Source organism: Spea bombifrons, chromosome 10 (assembly GCF_027358695.1).
Source record: "Spea bombifrons isolate aSpeBom1 chromosome 10, aSpeBom1.2.pri, whole genome shotgun sequence".
NCBI lineage: Eukaryota > Metazoa > Chordata > Amphibia > Anura > Pelobatidae > Spea > Spea bombifrons.
Window position 1 is genome coordinate 25093905 of NC_071096.1, and position 25245 is coordinate 25119149.

The 25245-nt window shown below is 39.4% G+C and overlaps 2 protein-coding genes across 5 annotated transcripts in view; one reads left to right on the plus strand and one right to left on the minus strand.

The window, feature by feature from the left end:
* The window catches only part of LOC128467684 (putative neural-cadherin 2), a 267631-nt gene that overhangs the window by 101448 nt on the left and 140938 nt on the right, over window positions 1–25245 (minus strand). The window lies entirely within an intron of this gene.
* PACS1 (phosphofurin acidic cluster sorting protein 1) lies at window positions 1889–16436 on the plus strand. Of its 4 annotated transcripts, none has more exons than XM_053449354.1 (24): window positions 1889–2201; window positions 3419–3506; window positions 3617–3706; window positions 3829–3954; window positions 4062–4206; window positions 4556–4647; window positions 6485–6565; window positions 7204–7263; window positions 7930–8084; window positions 8200–8293; window positions 8651–8713; window positions 8838–8920; window positions 9451–9571; window positions 9775–9876; window positions 10624–10730; window positions 11067–11221; window positions 11306–11416; window positions 11617–11722; window positions 12166–12208; window positions 14038–14080; window positions 14195–14342; window positions 14454–14650; window positions 15388–15504; window positions 16212–16436. In XM_053449354.1, exons 1-24 carry the CDS (start codon window positions 2020–2022, stop codon window positions 16325–16327), a joined length of 2625 nt encoding a protein of 874 aa, XP_053305329.1. In that variant the 5' UTR covers window positions 1889–2019; the 3' UTR covers window positions 16328–16436. The 4 variants fall into 4 exon arrangements, with proteins under 4 accessions (XP_053305329.1, XP_053305332.1, XP_053305330.1 ...); XM_053449357.1 differs by having other exon boundaries at window positions 9469–9571; XM_053449355.1 differs by having other exon boundaries at window positions 1890–2201; window positions 14207–14342.

The window sequence follows — 25245 nt, forward strand, 5'->3', positions numbered from 1 at the left end:
ATTAGTCATCTTTTTATCAGGACATCCCCTGATAATAGGAATATCCCATATAAACATTTTGTATTCTTCTAGAAGGCCACATCCATTGCTTATCCTATAGCAGACTGTTTTTAATCAGCCTAAGAGGTTAGGAATAGTGAAGGATTTTTTAAATATTTTACTTGTTTGGGCATTGGGGTGCCAGGGCAAATACCATGGGTGGAATTATTGTACCCAGAAGAGGCTTCCAAACAAATTGGGTGGTTGTTTGGCAGTGACGTATGAAGTATGTACGTGAAAAAACATTTACTACCACAAACTGTAAAATGTGGGTGGTAGAAAAAAGTAAATAGCTTTAAAATACCAACATTTGAAATATCCTATATCAAACCAAAAATATATGGTTTGATGGGGTAAATTGAACTGGTTGGCTTCAAAGATGTCCTAAATAGGACAAGGGCGCAGGATGATCAGATAACAAAATGCCAAGTTGAAAAACATTGTACATATACAGTGCTAACGGATATGATGGTGCTATAGAAAAAAACCAATAATAATGTCCAACAAGTGGACTTTTGCCCCAAAGCCACCTGACAAACCTATGCTTGGGTGGAATATCTATACTCGGGAGATACAGCTGAACACATATTGGGGTGTTTGTCAGTGACATATACCAGAAGCTGTAAGTATATACCTGAAGTACAATGTATGTGAAAACACACAAAATTGTACATATACAGTGCTAACGGATATGATGGTGCTATAGAAAAAAACAATAATAATGTCCAACAAGTGGACTTTTGCCCCAAAGCCACCTGACAAACCTATGCTTGGGTGGAATATCTATACTCGGGAGATACAGCTGAACACATTGGGGTGTTTGTCAGTGACATATACCAGAAGCTGTAAGTATATACCTGAAGTACAATGTATGTGAAAACGCAAAAAATGTACTACCACAAAGTTTGACAAAGGCTGGTGGTAGAGCTAGTGTATGAAAAGAGTTAAAATACAAGAATTTATATACCTTGAGGCATCCAGTTTTCAAGCATATATGGTTTGATAGGGTGAACAGATGTCCCAAATAGGAAAAGCAGCAATAGCAATAGTTTTACTAATTGTCCTAAAGCTTGTGAAACACATAAAAACTATTCAGCAGGTGTTTTTTTCTTTAGTTTAGTAGTTGAGTAAATGATTTTTCAAATAAAAGTCAGTCTTTGTAAAAGTAAACTTTTTTTGTCATAGTGTATAATAAATTAGATGATATAATCAAAAGAATCTATTTTAAGAAAACTCTACTTGTCCTGAAGAAAAAAACAAAACACCAATGTATAATTTGTGTAGGAACAGCGACAACATAAACACCACATTGTCACGAAGGGGTTAAAGGGTGTATCCCACAGCCCTCCTAGCCTTTCGCTTTATTTAACCATTCTTGGGCTAATAGAAAAGTATGCGGTTTAGTCTTGAAAGTAATCATTGCCGACCGCTTGCTTTCAGTGTACAAGAACACTTCAATGTATAGTTGTCATATCTCGTCAGTATGGTAGAATTTCATTACAAGGAAGCAACTAAACGTCTCCGGAAGCTCCTTACTACGCGTTTCCATCTTCGTTGCCGATTTCTCTACGTCACATTTCTATTTGCACTTTCCGAACACGTAATTTCAATTCGCAAATACATTTCTCAAACGAAGTATATATATATAAGAGGCACGTATAGCAATCATTTACAAACGACCGGAACTACCATGCTATGTAGTGACGTAAGCACATTACACTCCACCTCCAAGAACGCGAGAAAAGAGACGGATACGTATGTACTCTTCCGGCAATGATTGGACAAATCTGTTGCTAATCAGTATCCAGCTGCCACTTACGTCGGGGAACACCAAGAGGTCGTGCCGATTGGAAAGGAGAAAGAACGGCGCTTCCTCTTACCAACAGTGCTTTCTCTGATTGGCCTGGTTGCTTCGTGTCACGAGTGGATTTTTTGAGACTATGATTGGCTAATTGAGTAGTCCCCTGTATTCGTTTCAGCATGTCCGAGCGCTCTGTTGTTGCGGGGCCATTGGGGGCCACAGCTACTCCTCCAACTGGAGGCCCCACCCCTTGCGGTGATGCGCTGATTCCTGGCCCCACCCCCGCTGCTGGAGGGCCAGTTCGCATGAACTTATACGCGACATGGGAGACAGACCGAGGAAGTGCGGCCTGCGTACCGAGGTGTGACGTAAGCACGTATTGATGTCATCAACACCTCTGTTTTTTATGGCGGGAATGTAATAGGCAGAGTCCTGGTTGTTTGAGAAACAAATGACTATTGTGTTATTAAACAATTATGCTTACTGTTCATGAACCTTTAAAGTGTCTCCATATTGCATTATATGTATTTATGGTGACATATTTATTTAGTGCTGTATTTATTTTTTATTCCATATTACATTTACATTACACTCCAGCCAATAGACCCTTTTCATGCTAATGCATGGAGGGATTCATCAGCTCCTTGTGAAGCAGGAAATGCGCTTGGTACCCACCAGTGCCCATGTGTGGTATACTGACTGCCAGTCAGGTCCAGGGTTAGCTTGGGCAAGAGTTCCATTGGGGGTCTGATAAGACCTGCACATGTATGCTTAGAAAGTGCTCCCATTGATTTTGCTGGAAGTACTTTCCTGACGAAACCTGGGCAGTGAAGGGTGCCGGTGCACTATTTATTTAATAACACTTAAAGTTTATTGGGTTTACAAAACAAGAAAAATACATAAAAACAAAAAAAATTGGGGTATGCAAAATAAATATTTTAGAAAAGTAACTCGGAACTTATTGAATGTATATTAATGTACTTTAAAATACATTCTTTGTTGATGGGGCATTGTAGTGTCCATTTAAGCCAGAGTGCGTTATTTGGGTTAGATCAAAAGGTGGGCAATATCAAATGAACCTGGTAGCAAACACAGGCGGTTTAGAAATTCCACCTCTTTAAACATTAATTTATTTTATTCATTTTATTAGTAATTACTAATACAAAGATTATACTAAGTAAAATACATTTTTTTTCTTCTAAGGCTTCATGGAGCGCATTTACACTACATTCTTCCTCGAAATTTTTATTATAAGCCAGAATGGGCAACTGCTGTTGATCCCTGTTGGTTTCTTTAGATACATTTCCGGTTGTCAAGGTGACCACTTTTTTAGAACTCCTTTGCACTTTGAAGGTTACAGACTAGGATCTGTAAAGTGCCGCCCAGAGGTTTATGGGATAAATACCTGTATTTGGTTTTCTTTAGGTAGTTTATGTGTGGTCACTCTGTGTTTTGCCAAGTCAAGTGTATAAAAAAAATATATTTATTAAAAAGTTAGATGCTCACCAATGCTTGGCTTTTCTTTATTCAGTGAATAATAACATATTTGCAGAATGTAAGTCACACTTTTTTTCCCAGGCTTTTTTCTCTCACTCTGAGAAAACTCATTATGTTCAAAGATCTGGATAAAGATTTATCATCCGTTGTGATTGCAGTCAAGCTTCAGGTAACTTGTGCTGTATCATACAGACATTTATTGTTTTGTTTTTTTTTCTGGATTTTCTGTGTTGTAACATATCCAAATGTATATAATTATTACCTTTTTGTGATTGTCAGGGATCTAAGAGAATTCTACGGTCTAATGAGATCTCTCTTCCGGCAAGTGGCGTTTCAGAGACTGAACTGCAGCTGACATTTTCTCTGCAGGTGACTAACCGTTGTCTCCGATGTACCTTCTTTACTTTGAGAAATCCTGTTATTTACTTGTCAATTGCCCCTCACAGTTCAGTTTTTAATTCATGTGTATTTTAAATCTTTCTCATTCTTAGTACCCCCACTTCTTGAAACGTGATGCTAACCGCCTGCAGATCATGTTACAAAGACGAAAAAGATACAAGAACCGAACTATATTGGGATATAAGAGCCTGGCGGTGGGAGTTATAAATATGGCAGAGGTAAAATAAAGAATGGCAATGCAGGAGAGGTGGGGAAATCAAACTAGTTAATTTACAGAGACACATTTTGTTTTGATTTCTAATTTTTTAAATTGCCTGTATTTCAGGTCCTGCAGTTTCCCAGTGAAAGTGGTCTTGTCTTATCTCTGCACAGCCATGTCAAGGATGTCTCTTTCCCAGTAGCTGAAATAAATATCCACTCGCTGTCCAGTCAGCCAATTGACCACGAGGGACCTAAAGCCAAACTGTCTGGTATTACAACTTTTATTTGTTATTAATATTATTATGAATCAAGTCTGTGCTACTATGGAACCCCAGCATTGAGTGATAATAATAATAATAAAAAAGATACTTCCATATCAGCTGCTGTCAGTTACACTCTGCAGCAGATGACCACTACTCCCATGAGTGAGAGAGAGAGGGGTCTCCCAGGTCATAAGGTAAAAAAAACAAAACACAAAACACACACTATTAATAAAAAAAAATGTTAGTATCAGTGCGTGTACACAATGATTAAACAAACATTTCTAGAGATATACAAAATAAAATACGACTGTTGCAATCTGTTTGAAACAGACCATATTTTTATTTTCTTCTGCAGATCGTTCCCCTGATATAGAAAATTATTCAGAAGACGAAGATGAAAGTTTCTCCTCTGAGCAGGAAGGAAGTGATGATCCTATACATGGACAGGTGACTTGCACATTTGAATTACATTTATTTAGACATTGTGAGAGTTGTATGTGTCTAAGTGATCATTTTCATAAAAATGGACTCTAATTTCCTTTACCAACTCTGAAGCGGAGCTGAAGTGATATCTGAGCACTAGTCACTGCTACATTGTGTGGATTTTCTCAAAATTAATTAATGCACAGTCGCAGCATTGGTCATTTGCAGTAACATAATTCATATCATTAGAGTTCTGTACAAATGTGGGAAAATAATGTAAGAATGCTTTCAAAATTAGACATATATTACAATAAATTTTTTTATGATATAACAAAATGCAAAGCAAGGGAACAGAAGAAAAATCCAAATCAAATCAATATTTGGCGTGACCACCCTTTCCCTTCAAAACTCCATCAATTCTTCTTGGTATGCTTGCACACAGTTTTTAAAAGGAACTTGGCAGGTATGTTGTTCCAAACATCTTGGGGAACTAACCACGGCTCTTCTGTGGTTTAGGTAGCCTCGGTTGCCTCTCTCCGTGTAATCCCAGACATGTTTGATGATGTTGAGACCAGGGCTCTGTGGGGGCAATTCCATCCAGCATTCCTTGTTCTTCCTTCCACTAAAGATAATTCTTAATGACAGTTGCAGAAATGCAGCCCCAAACTTGTGAGAAATCTCCAGCATGCTGCACTGTTGCCTGCAAACATTCATTCTTGTACTTCTCTCCAGGCCTTTGGCGAACAGTCTGCTTTCTGCTACAGCCAAGTATTTGAAATTTTGACTCATCAGTCCAGAGCACCCGCTGCCATTTTTTTGCATTCCGGTTTCTGTGTTTCTATGAATAGTTAAAACACTTGGCCTTCTGTTCACTTTGTATTTTGTTAAATGATAAAAATAAACTATATACTGTATTTGGCCGAATATAGGCCGCACTTTTTTTCCCCCCACTTTAAGTCTTTAAAGTGGGGGTGCGGCCTATATCGGGGGTTTAGTGCAGGAATGCGCAATACGTATCGCCCGACGCCCGACATGCAGTTCCGGGCAGGCAGCAGGGTTAGGATACAGATCCCCCGCAGCGCTGCAGGGGACCTGCATCCTGCTGAGACAGCCTCCCTTGCCAGCACTTTCCATGGGGGGAGTGCCAGCACTGGAGATTGTTGAAGCACATCGTGGAGACATGCCGGCAGCGGAGGTTGTTAACGCTCGCATCGGCGCAGCCGGTGAACGTCTGCATGATGTGCTTTAACAATCTCCCTTGCCAGCACTTCCCCCGGCGGAAGCGCCGGCACCGGAAGTTGTGTAGGCGTATCGTGCAGATGTCCCCGCCAAGTCTGCTTTGGTAAGTCTAGGGTGAGGGGGGTAACTGGAGGGGCCAGAGTGGCAGCATATCTCGGGGGGGGGCAGAGTGGCAGCATATCTGGGGTGGGCAGAGTGGCAGCATATCTCGGGGGGGGGCAGAGTGGCAGCATATCTCGGGGGGGCGGGGCAGAGTGGCAGCATATCTGGGGTGGGCAGAGTGGCAGCATATCTATAACACTAAGTTGTTTTTTTTCTAAGAATCTAAATTTTTCTTTAAAAAAGTACCTAACTTTTAGGGTGCAGCCTATAATCGAGTGCGGCCTATAATTGAGCAAATACGGTAACTATATGTCTATTTTGCAGCATTTTTTCAACACCTGCCTAAAACTTTTGCACAGTACTGGATACCTATGCGTGATACAAGATTGATGAACTTGAAAGTATTGAATAGATGCATATTATGTATGCGAGGCATATGAGGTGTATATGATGGTCAACTATAACAGCTAATCATAATGTATGACCAATCACTCACATGTGTATGTAATAATGTTTGCAGGACTTTTACTATGATGACGACGATGTTCGGAAGGTGAAGAAATCACGAAGGAAAATACCAGCATCATCAGTGATAACACGAGTAAGGCTTTTTAAGCACCTTGATATTCGACTACCTTTGTCTCCAAACATTATGCTAGTACCTGCTTGCCTGCAGCCTTTCTTTCGCGATCTATCACTACATTGTTCTGCTACAAGAACCATACAAAGCATTAGAAAACTAACTTTAGATAAATACACTGAATTCCAAATCAACAAGGATATTGGCTCATTTATGTCATTGTGTTTACTGGTGGAAACCTGGTGTTTAGTTTTTGTAGTGTGCAAATGTACAGCACAAGTCCACCGCTGCTTGTTTTATTACTTAAAATGTGGTAAGGTAGCTCATTTTATTTTAAAGTAATTGGCTTAGTTTCAGGCACCAGTACTACTAGTACTACTACATACACATTCTATAAATATTGTTTGTGGAGTAACTCTAGTTGTTATTTGGTGAGTTCTGTTTTTTGTTTGGGGTATCAAATTGAGAATAATGTAATCGTAAAGAATAACTTTGCATTCAAAAATGTTTATTGATCCAGGAGATAGAACAAACATTTTGTATTCGTTTACAAAAACAGCCACCCACTGTGTTTTATTTTATGGTTAATACTATCGTTCCAACATATTTTAAAACATGCTGATGATTCTTTTCTTTCTGTTACACTATGCTTTCTATAGCAACCAAATATTAAACAGAAGTTCGTGGCCCTCTTGAAAAGATTCAAAGTCTCAGAAGAGGTAAGATTGCATTGCATGTAGATATAGTCTTGAAATCTGTGAGTTGTCCCAGCAGAGTCACTTCTTATTATTTTATACAATATTTTATTGGTCTGTATAGTGTTTCTCTATGTAACACTATACAGATTATGTGTTTTACCCGGTGCTGTTGCTGGCCCCAAGGCTAATGGTACAGCATTGGGTTCAATCCTAAATCTTCCAACAATGTGAAAACGTGGTTACAATCTTGCAGCTGCTTGTGCTCGTGTATAGTATATTCTAATTTTGTAAATCTCAATTACCACTTGCTGGTTGGGATCAAGAGACAGTTCCCAGGTAAGTAACCAAGCAGTATTTATCATTGAATGCTGTTGTGATCAGTAATGTTTACTTTATTGATCCTGGGAAAAATCTATAATAATTTCTTTACACTTTCTTTTGTTTTTTACATCTTCCTTAGTAATAATTGTTTTGACGCTTATTCTAAATAGTGTTTTAAAACAGATTTCCTTTTGTGGTTCATATCAGTGTAGCTTGCTAGCTCTCTGCATCGTTCTCCTTTTTGGCCTCTTGGAGAAAACTAGGTTTTTTTTCTAGATCACCAAAAGCTGTGGTCCTTAACAAAATCTAAACAAAAAATCTGATTTCCTTTTTTTACAGCACTTTTTTTATATCTTTGTCTTTAAGGTTGGATTTGGTCTGGATCATGTGTCTCGGGATGAGATTCGTGAGGAAGATCTTGATGATTTATATGATAGCCTTGAGATGTTCAATCCCAGCGACAGCTGTCCTGAGTTAGAGGAGAGTGAGAGTGTCTTGAGCACCCCCAAACCTAAGCTCAGGTGAAACTGTTTAATTAGTGTACACTAATCAAGTTTTTTTTAATCTGTTTCTTTTCACTGCATTTTTATCTTGTTATCTAGAACACTCATTCTACCTGCTTTATTGTGTCTTCAGACCATTCTTTGAGGGTGTTTCACAGTCCAGTTCTCAGACAGAAATTGGAAGTTTGAACAGCAAAGGAAGCCAAGGAAGAGATATAAGCAGCCCGGTACAAAAAAGATCCTATTTTCCCATATGAGTGGGGCAATAGAATATTAATTGTGTGACAAAAGAGTATCTTGGGTGCCTTAGACTCCTTTTTGATATTGTTCTATGATGGGAGCTTCCATTCCTTTAACGTATTTGTTTTAATTCAGTGAAGTCTATGTTCTAAACTATGTGAAGCCCCTTTCATTTTTACAATTTGAGCAACACAAAAAATGAAATTAGTGAAAGACCTCCTATTTTTGGGTACATTTATCATCTTTTGTGGATACATTGTAAGAGGGAGGAGATAAAATAACAAGCCTATTGTTCATTTTAAGTATTGTGTGTGTGTATATAGAAGTGGCATTTTCTTTTATAGGGGGATGTAACAGCTGAGGTGAAATCTTCCCGTCGAGAGGATTCAATGGACACTGAGATTCAGGTACATAGGGGACAGAAGAACAAGACATAAGTCATAAGTCAGGATGGCACTTCTAAATTAATTCATAATAAATGGGGTATTTGAATGGATGTGAAGGTCTGACAGGATGCTTTCTGTATTACAGGATGTCTCTCTAGATATCTCACAGGATCTTGACACACTCTCCGAGCCTCTCCTTGAGAAATCCAAATCCTTGAAGAGTCCAAGGTAAGGAATGATTCTGTTTTCGTTTTTTGTTAGATCATTTGTTTTGATTCAGTGTTTGATCTTATTTTATCTTTCTGTTCCAATGCCTTCATAGAATTCTACTATGATATAAAAAGTAAAATACAGTTGGACCAGTCTTTAACAGCAAACAAACAGAGAAGTTACATTTACCACACGGAAAAACTTTTTATGTTGTGTTAGTGGAAAATCCCAACCTCTGTGCCATGGACAGTATAGGTCAAGCTATTCTGAGTTAGGTACATGCTTTTATATTCTACACACAAGGTAAAAGAAATGCAGAAATGATGTTCAACCGGGTGTCCAGGTGATGAGTCCTCTTGAATTCATGGTACTAGTCTTTCATAATAATAATGAGATTGTTTTGGTGTATAATAAAGGAATTGTACAAAATACATATGCACATTTGAGTTAAAACATTTAAAAACAAAAGTACAACACTGTAAAGAAGCACGAATATAATTTTAAAAACTTTTAGAATTGCTTGAACTCTGGCCTTTCAACCTATGCAGTGTCACTCCTCAAAGCAGGCGCAGTATACCAACGAAGGAGAAACATTCCAGCAAAGGACTTGGAGAAAGAGCACATAGTACAGACAATGAAAAAACACCCGACGTAGGACAGAGTGGGCAGGTAAGAAATAATAAATAGCAAATAATAAATAGCAGATATTTGACTGATTAAAGGGACACTCCAGCCTTCAAATGCACTTTAACGCATTAAAAAGCCGCATTAATGATTTCACTAGTAAATGTAATTGTCGCATTCTTTGCATGTGACTGTCTTGCTATGTGTGAGAGGAGAGAAGACTAGCAAATTTTCTTGTATTCTGTCAGGTTCCTCGTAAGCTGCTACTTGAACAGTTAAATCAGAACCTTTCGGATCCATCTCTGCCAGAAACAATCATCATTGTGCAGACGTCCGATTGGCAAGGACAGGTGAGGTTTTTGATTTTGCTTTAACTCTTACAGTTCCAGCTATGCAGGAGATAAATAACTTGTTAAATGAGCTCAGGCCACCATCTACAAAGCTTCTATGTAGCAGTGCGCTTTAACGTGAACCGAGCAAGCAAAAAAAGCAATCACTCAGATCATTTTTATGTAATGTAGTTAGGCTGCTAAAAAGAATCCATGGAGGATACGGATATGTAACGTAAATCTAAAAGGTGCAGCACGCTGGGGAAAAGTCTGATCCTTGCTAAGATGTAATGTAATAGGTATCACCCACAATCTAAAAACAAGCCCCCTCAATAAAAATTAAATAAAGTGGCAATGACACATTTATTTAATTATGTTTCTTTGTTTTTACTTGTGGACATAAATTATCTACCTATAGTGTTTCTTTTGAACAAACATAATTCCTTTTGTGCTTAAACTATGTTCTATTGTGTACTGCCAACTACATGGGCTGGGTGTGCGATCTACATACATATACAAAAACAAAAACACACTAATTAGCGTCTAATGCAGGGAAAAATGTGTCCTTTCTACCAGCACCCAAAATGCCCCTTTTTTTTTTTCTTCTGTTTATATTCAATTTTTTATTTTTTTCCCGCTGCTGTTCTATATGCTGCTGTTCTATATGTCAGTTCTCACAGGTTGTAGATGGTTGTAGAAAGAACTACAGATTTGCAATTCCCAGTCATTCCAGAGTTGTATATTTACCTCCATACTTTTATTTTGCAGTTTGTCTCAAGTCTTTTTCAACTGCAGCATAAACCTTGTGTGTGCATAACCTGCTCATCCGATGTACAGTGTGCGCTTACTGCAATACTTACCCATATACAGAGACAGTGAGTATATATATGTCAGGAAAAACAGAGTGGAACATGTATTTGAATTTCATAATCTATAGTAAAGTGAATTAAATGAAAATCATGCATGCAAATTGGCTAATACACACACAGGTACTCTAAAACAGAGGAACATTTATTGCGTTTGGCAAGCTCGTTACTTAAAAGGAAGTGAGACATGGGCTGCTTCTCGGTGTTGTGGGGGGCTCTGTCTGTCTCTCTCTTGTGTTGTTCAAAGTCTGCACAAGAGAGTTTGGTTGTTGATTTTGTTTCGTCTCATTGAATTGCACAGTTTCAGCCCCTGTGATTGTGTTTTCTACCTCTATTACATTTTAGTTGTCATACAGCACCTGGACCTCCAAGACCATTGAAAGTTGTATGTGTTGGGGGTCATAGTTTCCTTAGTTTCCTGCTCAGTGCCTATGTTACAAACTTGGCTGGAAGAGCCTCTGATTGGCTTGGCTACTTAAGATTCTTATTGGTTCCACTGGGTAGGTGAAAATAAATTTAGACTTTATTAACAAAATGTTATTCATCATCCGGCTTTTTGTCTCACTAGACATGTCTTCCTGCAGGGTCTCATCCTGTATGTAAATACCTATCTTCACTGGATCAACGCTATGCTTCTCTTTTCTTTGATATTTCATGGCGGGATTTGTTCAGCAAAACCGAGGCTCCTGCAACAGGTAAAGCTGTCACTGACTGTAGGAGATATAAAATAGATACATTATTATTACTTAAATATATTGAGTATTGGTAGTTTTTTTTCCCTTTTTTTGATAAATGTAATAACATGGGATAGTGAAGCAATTAAAGAGTGTAGCAAGAATGTTGTTTAACAATAATCTGAAAAACATTTCGTGATCAAATTTTTCTCTCTCTTTAGAGCCCTCCTTTGATATTATTGGCCGAATAATGCAATATGTGGGTGGAGCCAATACATCCCTCCAGCTACCAATTGCAGAAGCCATGCTGACCTGCAAACATAAACTGTAAGGATCGAAAAATACTAACAAATATCCCATGCAGGCTCCTGTGTTTTTATCTGTAACAGCTTACTGTAAAAGACAGTACGTGGGACTATATATAATAGTAAAACATAACTTTTAATCCCGCATAATAGAAAGTAAAAAATCATATTTACTATACAACACAGGACAAAAATACAGAAACTGTAAAGGAGCCTTACTCCATTAATCAACACTAAGGGCTGGGTAGAGTGGTTCTAAAATTCAGTAAAACAAATAGAAAGTTGGATTCAGAGGCATATAACATAGCTACATGATGAGAATTGCAGGGCCTAATACGTGATAAATTGTCAGAAGGGCGCTGAAAGCTGCTGTAGCTAGAAAATAATTTGCATTGATTAGGTCATTCTGTTAAGCTGATGAGCATTTATATATACCTAGGACATAACTGTTTTTCTCTCTCTCAGTCAGGAGGATGATTCATATCAAAAATTCATCCCTTTCATTGGCGTAAGTTATTTGGTTAAGGCAATTAAAATCATTGTGTTGCTGTAAAATCAAATGCTGACTTTCCAGTTTTTGTTGTTGCTCCTCATCTTATTTTTCTTTTTACGAATTATAATTCCTCTCTGTTCACTTGTGCCGTCCTACCCAATTTATCCCTTCTGCCTTTCCCACCTGTTTTCTTCCTTTTCATAATTTCCTTTGACTTGGCTGTCTGACCACCTACAGATTTGTAAATGACATGTACCGTATTGGCTCGGATATAGGCCGCCCCCGTATATAGGCCGCACCCTAAAAGTTTGGTGCTTTTTTAAAGAAAATTTTTTTTCTTTAAAAAAGCACCAAAAAAAACATGCTGCCACTCTGTCCCCCCCCCGAGATATGCTGCCACTGTCCCCCCCCTCCGAGATATGCTGCCACTGTCCTCCCCCCCCGAGATATGCTGCCACTGTCCCCCCCCCCGAGATATGCTACCACTGTCCTCCCTCCCCGGTCTAGCGCCCGGGCGTCGGGCGCTAGACCCCGAATATAGGCCGCACCCCCACTTTAAAGACTTAAAGTGGGGGGAAAAAGTGCGGCCTATATTCGAGCCAATACGGTATATCACAATATTGTAATTTTACAAAGTTTGTTTGACCCCTTAAGGACCAGGCTGTTTTTTATTTTTTGTATCCCTTGTGACCACGGCTGTTTTGCGGTGCACGTGTTTAGCTGTAATTTTCTCCTCACTCATTTAGTGTACCCATTCAAGTTATATATTGGTTTTTTCAGGACAAGAAGGGCTTTCTTTAAATACCATCATATCATCTTTCATCAAAATTTCCCATTAAAAACAAATATGAAAAAGTGAAAAAACGTTGACACTCCGAGGAGGGGCCAGACATGACCCCCTGATGCCGATCTCTGTGTTGCTGAATGCCTTGATATCGAGGCATTACAGCGACACCATTTGGGTGCAGAAAGTGAACATAGAGCCCTTTCTGCACCCGTTTAAAGCCATGACGGTCTTGGCACGTCAATTGTCACTGACTGGATGTTAGGGCATGACGTGCCTGGACCGTCAATAGTCATAAAGGGGTTAAATAAATTAGAAGAATTGTTGAGAGTGTGACAGGTGCAGTTTCAAAATGCTAAATCTAGCACTGGGGGTACTGTTCTGCCAGGGACATCAGAATAGAGGGACTTGAGCGGAACTAAGGTAAGCAAGAAATGCATCAAAAAACAAGCAGTGCGCTGGGTTTTATACCTAGTTATTAGTTGTCGGAAAACGAGGGAGGTGGTTATGGCACTTTACAGATCCCTGGCCGTAATTTGATGGTTTAAATCTAATGTAAACAAGTCTTACTTTACCAAGAGAATTTTGGATGTCAAGAAGCTTCCCAGCAGAAGTGGTATTTGAGGATTTACAGCAGGAAAAACAGGCAGACTAGATGTACCAGGTGCTGTCAAATTCTATGTTTATAATAAACAATGGGCACACAACAAAGCTTTCAGTGTGAGCTACAACCTTCAAAAGAAGGCTGTTGCCTAGTTTGATTACACAGTGCCTTCTTCTGCATGAAACATCAGTTTCCTAATTTAAGAAAAAACTTTGCAGATACTGTCACAGTTTTGTATGCAAATATATCACTTTACCCCAGTCCTACATTTTATAGTTCACTAAACCAGGACAACATAGGTAAATTACTTTTTCTTCCCTATTTGATTATTTCCTATCCAGGAAATCATCTCTTCTTTATGTTTTTTCCAAATGAAATGTATTTTATTAATCATGCTCAACATTTAACACCTACATTGTATCCATATGATATTTTTTTTGTGACCTTCCCTTGCAGGTGGTAAAAGTGGGACTAGTGGAGGCGTCTCCTCCAAACACTGGTATGTGAGGAAAGATATTAGCTTACAAAGTGAAACTATCCACCAAAACTGACATATGTTATAGATTGTGTTTTTCCCTCCTATTCCCTCTCTCTGTCCATCATTTATTCTTAGACTTTTTCGCAGATGCAGAGGATTCAACCTCTTTGTGTCTTGGTCTTCCTTCTACTTCTCCTCCTTCTTCTTCTGGGCTTCCTAGAGATGGGTCGGCAACACCTCCCTCATCTCCTTCACTGGGAGCTGGTCTGCAAGGAAATACTGGGTGAGATGTAGAAGCATGCCATGTAGTAGTGAAAATTGAGTTTACAGACATATTAGAAGGATAAGAGATGTGCGTTTAGCAGTCTGTTTTTGATTTGGTTGCTATTCACAGCACTGCTCCAGATGCTCTTGGACTGCAGGTTGACTATTGGCTGAGTTGTGACCGTCGTAGAGAGAGAGAAGGGGGTGGGAAAAATACGCTGCGCAGTGTCTTCCGCTCTGTGGTTGTATCACGCCTTCCAGGACCAGACACTCCACCAGGAAGTATGAGCTTAAGCGTAGTAACTACAGAGCAACGAAACAAGAAAGGTTAGTAATGTATTCTTTGTAACCTTTGAAACATCCCTACAAGCACATCATGCATTTGTGTCTATAACATACACCTTGGTACACAGTAAATCACATAATAACCTTAACACAAAATAATCTTGCATCATAGGACTAAACTAGCTACCTAAGTTATGACAATATACCCACAAAACCTAAAATACGGTAGCCTTAATGCTCTGTACATGTCATTCTAAGCTCATATTCTAGTACTGCAAATCATTACCAATCAACTCTATTCTTTCTGTGTATGCTACTTCCCTATATGAATATCACAGTAATAGAGTGCAGGGAGAGCTTTGGATACTTCAGATAAGTGATTTGATTAAACAGAGTCAGTCGGACTATTGAAGAGATTTTAGATGACACTGTGTCTGGAAATGTAAACATGCATAGGATTAATGTAAGGCTCTCTCAAACATAAGTGAAGTGCAAGAACAGAATAAAGTGGTTTTTACAGAAGGAACAATTGTTAGACTAGATAGCCTGAATAGTTCTTATATATCACATGGGATATTGTGACCTGTCATTACATGAATAAATGAACAGATTATTTCTCCCTCACTCAACCAAGTATTATACAAAACCACAATAAATATGCATTAAGTCAAACTCCCAAATGAAATAAACAAAGAAGTCCTCTTTATAATACACACGGTCTGCAAGTTAACTTAGCAATGTAGATTTAAATATACATTTAATATGTTTTTCCATTGCAGTGCCAACACTTTTCCTTAAAAAGCCAAAGGAAAAAGAAACAGATGCCAAAAGCCAAATCATTGAAGGAATAACAAGATTAATCTGTTCAGCTAGACAGCAGCAAACCATGTTGAGAGGTAAGAGTTGATTTGCACTGGTGAATGTTTCAAGGAATGATATGGAAAAATAGAGAAAAAAAATACTCCTTTAACTAATAACTGCATTCTCCAGACCTTTCACAAAGATGTTAAGAATAAAAAAAAACATTTTTGCACGTAATTATGGGGAATAGTTCCACTAGATGCTTCATTTTCACAATTAAACTAGCAGGTCTCATTTTACATTGAACACAATGATATGATGAGACATCTCTACACTATATCTAGTATCATGTTATCTCATTTGATTGCTGGTTCCCTTGTTATTTGTAATATCTAAAAGTTCCTTTACCGAGAGAGTGAACCATGTTTCTAATGCGCTGTCCTGCAGCAGAAGTGTGGATACATCTCTGTGGAAACAAATAGAATGTTATGTCTTTTAATCAGAATTTTCTGTGTACAGTTTTCAACCAGTCTATCCTTATGTTCTAAACAGTGTTAGAAAACATTCAGCTATATCATAAATATGCTTTTTTATTAGAGTTTATCCAGACAAACCATCAAACCATGTGAACAATTGGATTTCTCTCATGTTTTGCTGTGTCCACGTCTTTTGTCTCTTCTTTCTTCTGTTTCGCATCTCCACTTTTTCCCTCTTGACTTGCATGGTCTTTTCTTTTTTCTTACCCTTTCTCCTTTTCCTCACGCACTACTTTGCCTCACTTTCTCTTGTTTCTTCTTTACAGTTACAGTTGATGGACGTCTTTTCGGGGATGTGAAGTTTTTCCAGGTTGCCTCCCAATGGCCTACTCACGTCAAATATTTTTCTGTTGGCATTTTCAGCTTACCAGGGAAACCTTGATATACATTGTACATGGATAGAACAACACGTATCTTACACTTACTCCCTAAACAAATGTTTGAGCTAAGTAAAGATCATGAGCCAAATAATGTTCCTTATCACACACTGTTACACAGACTGGGTTATAATTTTTTGTTTACATATCTTTCTTAGTAGATCATTCACTGATGCACTTGTTAAGTACTGTTACAATATACACTTTCTCTAGGTGCATAAATGCATTCTTTTTACACAGGCAGCTGAGTAACAAAGTGTTGCTTTGGTCATTAAGAATGCAAAACGATACAAGACACATCATCAAAGCTCTCATCTGTATTTCTTTTTCTTTTTTTTTTTTTTTTTTTTGCAATAAGCCATCTGGGGCTTTGCATGTAGTCCTTATGCTCTAATACCCCCATCTCCCCAATTGATAGAATTGCAGTAAGGAAATGGAGAAATATGTAGAAGAAAAAGTGCCCAAAATGTTCCAATGCGGGACCCTCTAGTTTTGTGTGCACACATACTTTTTTGATAGGTTATTACATACGTAAAATGACCTATTTATAAAATTGGCCTACATGATCTTATAGCTACTTCATTTTGTAGTGCCAATTCTAGATTTTCAAAAATAAAAACATATAGCATGTGTATATGAATGGTTCAGATGTAGATGTTAGGCATAACAACATAATTGATCTTAAGTGAAGAGTACAATGCTGCTCTGCTCAAACATGGTTAATTGCTATCACATAAAAATGCTATTAGTTGCATATAAAGTCCTGTGACAAAAATATTTAAATATGATGTACGTAAAATACTTATCACAAGATATAATGCATAAATATGTATGTTTTGTGCCAACCTTGTACACAGACCATTATCATAACAGTACAGTAAATGTCAAAACACAAATATAGCTATACACTGTAATATGAATATCGTGATGGTCAAATTGTGCTTCAAACGGGAAAAGTGTTATAGAAACACATACCATACATTATAAAAAGCTGTTACATACATCCCGTATTCTGAGACTCCACGTGTTTCTCTTGGTATGCACAATCACACTATATATATATACATATATATATATATATATAAACAACTAATTTGATATAGGCATTAACACATTACATACCTGATAAATTAAGATATACACACACTCGCTACATGCTGTTACATGGTCTCTTGGTAACTTTTGAAATGTGTCTTATATATTCCTTGTGCACTCCATGAACCTGTATTTAAACACTGCCATTCTTTGTAGACATATCGTTGCCATGTTAATTCTTAGCTTTTTCCTTGTCTTTGCTAATGTCTTAATATATAGTAGTTATGAAGCACAATTACGGTATATATCTGATCTGGTGAACTATTCCCCCCTCCCTTCACTCTAACCCTTCTTTCACGTACCATTGTGCTGCCCAAGCATCCTTTGGTTGGTCTGGTGTTGCACAAATTGTATATAATTTGCTTCCTAGCTTTTTATGTTATAAATTGTTTGTTTTTATTATTTTTCATTAAAGGTTTTTGTGGTTTACAATGTTTAGTCTGTGTGTCATAACTTTCTTACATAGAAATTATTTTTTCATAGGACATAACAAACATAGGTCTAAAAATTAGGTAACTACAAAACCAGATGAACAATAACATATTATACCGTGCCATGATTTATTCAACAAAAATAAAGACAAAATGGAGAAGCTCTGTAGCACCACCCCTAGTGTGAACTTAGGGAAGCAGTTGAGCATGCCTGCATCACCATATGGCGACTGTGTTTCCTGGCTGTGGACCCTGAGTCCGATGATGTTGTCTTCATCCTGCTGCTGCCTATTTTCCCTTTGCCTCTTGTGGTCTCGGTGGTCAGGCTTTGTTTATGTTGATGCCTATGCTTATTTGCCTCTATGTATAATTTTTCATAATGTCTGTTAATAATACCCATTATACAGCACTTTGGAATATGATGGTGCCAAATTAAACAAATAATAATTCTCAATCTCCATTCAGTTGATTAGCAATCAACATGACTATCTCTCCTACAAACCAGGGCAGATGCCTTGGGTTATATTGGACTTAGTCCTCTCCTTAATCCTCGGCTGATACTGCTTCTTGCACCCAAGAAACATTTCTCACATCTACCCTTTCCTCAACATCAAGAAGGACAAGACAGGCTATGTGGACGGACTGTCAGCATAAGCAGAACAGGCAGCATACAGCGGCAACATGTAAAAGCTGCACAACTCCATCAAGTGTCTGTGTGGGAAGCTCAGCAACAAAAGAACATTCCATTAAATACAAGCAGGGAAAGACCATCACAGAAATAGAACAGGTGAACAGATGGGTCATCCTAGAGAGAATAAAGAACACAGACAATCCACAGCTACGAGATTAATAAGCAGGCAGGCTTCCATCAGAACAGATAATGCACTGACCAAATAAGAATTTTGGTGTGGGGGGGTGCCACATACACGAACAGCCCGGGGTGCCAAATAATGGACGCCACAGCCCACAGTAAGCTATTATGAGCTTGTCTGTTGTCTGCAGACCTAATGCACGCTGCAGAGAGTGTCTTCTCCTCCATGATTGGAGGTCAGCTCTTGTGTGGCAGCATGGGCATGAGCTTCCTGAGAGCACGGTGACGTCAGACATCTCGTCAGCGCTCACTCCGAGTGAATCCTGGAGTTAACACCAATTACAGCTGCAGCCAGCAGTGACAGATATTATATGCATTATATTGAGTTGGGCTAACTTCAGCCTGAGCCCAGACAAAATAAAATTTAATTTCGCCTTTCTTTTCACCCCATGGATGAGCTTCTTGGGCCAAAATATATTATTATTATTATATATAATATGCATTATGTTGGGTTAATTCCAGGCTGAGCCTGGACATGAAGATTAATTTCACCTTTGTTTTGTGCTGTCGCATGTTCTCCCTTCCTGATAAGTTTAATTTTAGTTTTAATTATCATGATATAACATAATGGATGTGGGCCTGTTTTTCTGGCACTTTTTTCCGGGCGGGGGGGGGGGGGGTTGGCATTTCACACTTCGCCCCAGGCAGGACAATGTCTTGGGCTGGCCCTGCTTATTACCTTTTCCACTTAGAAGACACTTGGGCTGCCTGGAAATCAGATCCACCTAATCTTGAGCTTTCATCCTCCCTCTCAATTTTAATAAAAGAACAACCTCAAAACACACTTATTCAAAAATGTATACAATATTTGAACTAGAACTTATCTGCATACCTGGGGACTTCTTAGCTCTGGCTTGCAGGACGCAGTCAGGACTGCCCACTGACATCAGCGGGCGGTCCTGTAATGTTGGTCGGTGTTCTTGCTGACACTGGTGGGTGTTCCCGCTGAATTGCGGAAACACCCCCATTTAGGGGAAATGGGCAGGGAGCGGGACGTATCAAGACCCTGCTCACGCGACCCGGAGGATTCAGGTGTTGACCCGGAGAACCAGAGGACAGCTGCTTTACCCTGAGATCTCTGGGTCAAACCTGGAGAGTTCCCATCTGGTACTGATAATTGTGAAGTCAAGGCGTTAAAACCACAACTTTCCTGCTAACGCTCCATTTGGTGAGTAGATCCTTTTAACAAATAGACTAAAGAAGTTAATGAGCTAATTGATGAGTTCCTCAATCATAACCAAACATAACATGTTTTCAACAGGTCAATTTCAGATTATATTTTTGTAAGGATTTTTTAAAGCTTAGTGAAATTCTGGTGTACTTTCTTTAGAACAACAAAAAATCTTTAATATACAAACTTTTTTTAAAACAAAATTTACCAAATTTACCAAGCAAACTAAAACTAATGTCAGAAATGTTTTCATTTATTTGCAACATTTTGCACCATTACCACCCATTTTGATGCTCTTTGAGGAGGAAACTGAGAAGGGACTGTGTATGAGGGAACATATAAATGATTGATAGGTAGAAGTAGCCAAAAAATCAGGGGGGATGGTTTCATGCCCAAACCAGTGGCATCGATATGGGGGCGGTTATGGCCCATAATTTATATGTTGGGATTTATGAGGAGTCGTGATCAATGCCCCATGTATCCATTTTTCCAGTGGATTTCTGGGTGGCATAGATTCATTGATTGGACGTTTAAAACTCCACTACCATTCCATGGAGGTTGAATTTTTGGATATGGTCATTTACAGATCTGGCACTGCTTTAGCCACAAAATTGTTTCGCAATCCCATGGCAGTTTATTCACTTTTGCACTTTAACTCTTGCCCCCCCCCCTTTTCTCTTAGCTAATATTCCTAAGAGCCAAATTTGGAGGGTGGGAAATCTATGTACAGACCCCTCTATTAAAGAAATAGAAACTCAATCCTTACTATCTAGATTTTAAAGTAGAGGTTGTCCTGAAGATATTTTTAACAAATCTGTATTGTAGATCCAGTCCAGAGACACCCAAAGTAGCAAACCTTTTTCTAAGAAAGTACCTAAACACCCTATTTGCAGACATATCACAGCCTTTTCACCCTTATCAGGCCAACTTCGAAATATTCTTTTTCGCCATTGGCATATTCTTAAACAAGGGTCCAAATTGAAAGATTTGATTGCTCATCGCCCCAGCCTTGCCTACAAAAGACAGCGCAATCTTAGAAACCGTTTAGTTCACAGTGATGTAAAACCCATTAACCAAAGGAGTATGTGGCTAAATCAGCCCATTAAAGGTAATTACAAATGTGACAGTTATGCCCAACAACACGAATAATACCAAATGGTTTAATCAGCCCTACACAGGTAAAAAGGTTTATATTAACTCCTTCATTAACTGTGCCACTGCTTTTGTGGTGTATGTTTTTTGTTTTTTTTGTCCATGTTCCAAAATTTATGTCGGATCTACCCAAAGACCTTTAAAGGAACGTATATCTGAGCATAAATCTGCTATTCGTAATGCCGTTAAAATGATTGGGACTGACAGAGAGAAACATAATGCGATGGCTGTCCACTACCATCTGGCAGGCCATGGTAGTTGACTTTATTACGCCGTGAATCCTTTTGGATTTCGGAATTAGGAGCTTTGCAAAATGAAAATAATCAGGCAGGCCTTAATAGGGAGATAAATTGGTCTCTGTTTTTATAAATAGCAGTCGTTTAAGTATCTCTTTATATTTGTTTATTTCATTTATTTTTTCAGTAACATTTATATATTTACACATTTCTACTATTCTATGGTGTATAAATAATGGAAATGGAAGTGATAATATCTTTTTTGTATTATTTTTGTATTATACATTGTTCAGGTTGTTGGTAACCAATTAAGCGATTGTTTGTTACTACTACCCCATTTAGGTCACATGACCTTATAGGGAGGGTATTTAAGGTTATCCGTGAATACCATTTGTATGTTTCACCTTGATAAGGGCGTTTGTTTATGCCAAAACCGGTCAGTGTTTTCATAAATAAAGAACTGCTTTGACTATTATCCTGGCTGACGTTCCTACTTTCTCCTCATTCGTGATTGAGGGTGATTCATTTGTATCCAGTGAGTACTTACTCCTCTGTTTCCCCTGTCTCTCTCACTGAGAGCCTTTTTGTATAAAGCAATGACTTCCACATTGATATAAATTCTTCTTGTCTTCAAACTAAAACAAAACTTACCATTTCCTGAAATGTTCGTTTCCAAGCCAATCAGCTATTTTAGGTAGACGCTAGAATACAAACAGGTATATCATTTGCACGCCCTACAAGACTACGTAGAGAGAATATGCAAACTGTTGGGGAATATAATGATACAATTAAGACATACAGAGGTTTTCCTTTTTCTAAAATGCTCATTAAGTGAACAGAAACTTGAAAGCTGGAGCAATGATTGTGAAATATATTGGGGGACATTTTAGCTCAAAAAACAATATTATAAAATAATAATAATAAAAACAAAAAAAAATATACATAATAATAACAACCACCACTAATAATTTTCCCGTAGTCACAATTTCCAGTTTCAATGCGTGTTTAGGAGCAAAAATGTATTGAGCATTTAGCAAGTAGTCTACATGGATTTAATATAAACCGCCCCTTGTTCCGCAGGCATAGTCTTATTTTTTTTATTATTTAAATCATTTTTATTTAGCACAAAACATTACTGTCATTGTTTTCACATGGCAATATAAATTAACCCCTTAAGGACAATGGGCGGGCCCTAAACCCATTGAAAACAATGCATTTTGAGCCCGTACATATATGGGCTTTGTCATTAAGGGGTTAAAAAATCTACCCCGCTAAAAACACCCTTGGACAGCCATATAAAATGGAAGTGCTGTACTTAATCTGGGGAAGAAAAAAGACCCAAACTAAGGAGGCCATGACTCATATACACAGCCTCATGGCAGAAAAGGTTACTTTCAACTTAAATATAGAATAGTTACCTTTTTTCATTAATCTCCTGTATTAGCACCTATACGTAAACATTAAAAATATAAAATAACGTTATGATCTTGTAAATAGTATACATTTTTACGAAAATAAATAAAAGCACAGTGAATGCCTTCCCGGTGAGCCAGACTATAACATCAGATCCTTTAAGCTTTTAGGAGGTGAACCGTGTGATGAGCTCTCAGAACAGAACTGGCAAACTGGTCATACAGACCAAAAAAAGTCATTATCTAGATTTTGATCTTGTGAGCTAGACTCGCTTAACCCCTTCCTGACAATGGCTGATTTTATTTTTTGTACCCTTCGTGACAATGGCTGTATTAACATTTCTGCGGTGCTCGTCTTTAGCTGTAATTTTCTTCTTTCCCAGTAACTGAGCCCACACAAGTTATATATAGTTTTTTTTCAAGAAGGGCTTTATAAAAATGAGTAAAATATGGTGAAGATGTTACAAAAAAAGGACTTCGTCTGACTTCTCCTTGAAAAATCTTTCACTCATCTATAAAAGTTAATGAGAAAGTCGGCTAAATAGAGTCTACTGTTTGTCGTGAGTTTAGAAATAGCCAATGTATTCAGATTTTAGAAAGTTATAAGGCAATAAGTACAAGAAGCACTTCCATAATTTTGCCCCCATGTGCTATTTGGAACATCTATGAAGCCATCCAATGCAATTTACCCCCATCAAACCATATATTTCTCACCCCAGGGTATTTAAAATCCTGGTATTTTAACTCTTTTCATGCACTAATTCTACCACCAGTCTTTGTTAAACTTTATGGTAGTAACTATCTAGCCATTCATGTGAAAAAAAGTGTTCTTCATTTTTATATAACCTACACTGCTAGTGACTGCGCAATCTGGGAAGAGTGTGTTGTCCAAGACTAAAGAAGCACAAATCAGCGGAGGTAGTTGGTCCAACAAGCCAGCTCCGTGACATAACTGACATGGAACGTCATAATATTTACACATGAATACATGGGTAACAGGGGCCTGATGAGAGGGTTAAACAATAATATGTGCATCTATCTGCCTGCCCAGACTATAGCACAAATTTAACAGTCAGGAAATAACACTGGGAAGCGACGCTGAATATATAAACATATATATAAACATATTTGTTATCAATTAGAATGCACAGTGTAACAAAAACAACACCACAACTATATAACACATTAACCTTTATTAAGAACCAACATACTCTGCGGCACCGTATGTAGTACTTCAGTGTGATTAATTATTTGTTATTGATTGGCCGAACACAGCTACTCTGAGGCGTAACGTATAAATGGTACTAAGTTTATTTATATATATAATACATACATTGCTGGTATATATATACACATTATAAGGCCAGTCAGCTGTGGGGGGGCCCCGAGTGGCAGTCTGGCAGCTGTGAGGGGGGCCCCCGAGTTGCAGTCTGGCAGCTGTGAGGGTGCCCCCCGTGTTACTGTCTGGCAGCTGTGAGAGGGGCCCCCGAGTTGCAGTCTGGCAGCTGTGAGGGGGGCCCCCGAGTTGCAGTCTGGCAGCTATGGGGGCCCCCGAGTTGCAGTCTGGGAGGGGGCCCCCGAGTTGCAGTTTGGCAGCTGTGACGGGGGCCCCCGAGTGAAAATCAGGAACTTGTAGGAGGGGGGCCCCCGAGCGGAAATCAGGAACTTGTAGGAGGGGGGCCCTGAGTGGCAGCTGTGAGGGGGCCCCAAGTGATCAGGAACTGGTGGAAAGGGTGCCCCCAAGTAAAAATCAGGAACCTGTGGGAGGGGGCCCCCCGAGTGAAAATCAGGAACTTGTGGGAGGAGCGCCCTTGAGTGAAAATCAGGTGCCCCGAGTGGCATCAGGGAGGGGGACCCGAGTGGCATCAGGGAGGGGGACCCGAGTGGCATCCGGGAGGGGGCGCCCCGAGTGGCATCCGGGAGGGGGCGCCCCGAGTGGCATCCGGGAGGGGGCCCCTGAGTGGAAAATCAGGAACTTGTGGAAGGGGGCCCCCAGAGTGGAAATCAGGAACTTGTAGAAGGGGCACCCGAGTGGAAATCAGGAACTTGTAGGAGGGGGGCTCCCGAGTGAAAATCAGGAACTTGTGGGAGGGGGGCCCTGAGTGGCAGCTGTGAGGGGGGCCCCAAGTGATCAGGAACTTGTGAAAAGGAGGCCCCCAAGTGAAAAATCAGGAACTTGTGGGAGGGGGGCCCCCGAGTGGCATCAGGGAGGGGGCCCCCGAGTGGCATCAGGGAGGGGCCCCAGAGTGGAATCCGGGAGGGGCCCCCAAGTGGGCCCCCAAGTGGCATCCGAGAGGGGCCCCCAAGTGGAAATCAGGAAGCTGTGGGAGGGGCCCCCCACAGTGGCAGTCTGGCAGCTGTGAGAGAGTCCCCAGAGTGGCAGTCTGGAAGCTGTGAGGGGGCCCCCAGAGTGGCAGTCTCGAAGTTGTGAGAGGCCCCAATGGCAGCCTGGCAGCTGTGGGGGGCCCCAGTGGCAGTTGTAGGGGGGCCCCGAGTGGCAGCTGTAGGGGGGCCCCGAGTGGAGATCAGGAACTTGTGGGAGGGGTGCCCCCGAG

Excerpts from the sequence above, each read along its gene's own strand:
- PACS1 (XM_053449354.1), top strand. The coding sequence starts at position 2,020 with ATGTCCGAGCGCTCTGTTGTTGCGGGGCCATTGGGGGCCACAGCTACT. Across the intron at positions 9,572-9,774 it reads ACGTAGGACAGAGTGGGCAG|GTTCCTCGTAAGCTGCTACT; the intron begins GTAAGAAATAAT and ends GTATTCTGTCAG. Across the intron at positions 14,343-14,453 it reads GGTCTGCAAGGAAATACTGG|CACTGCTCCAGATGCTCTTG; the intron begins GTGAGATGTAGA and ends TGCTATTCACAG.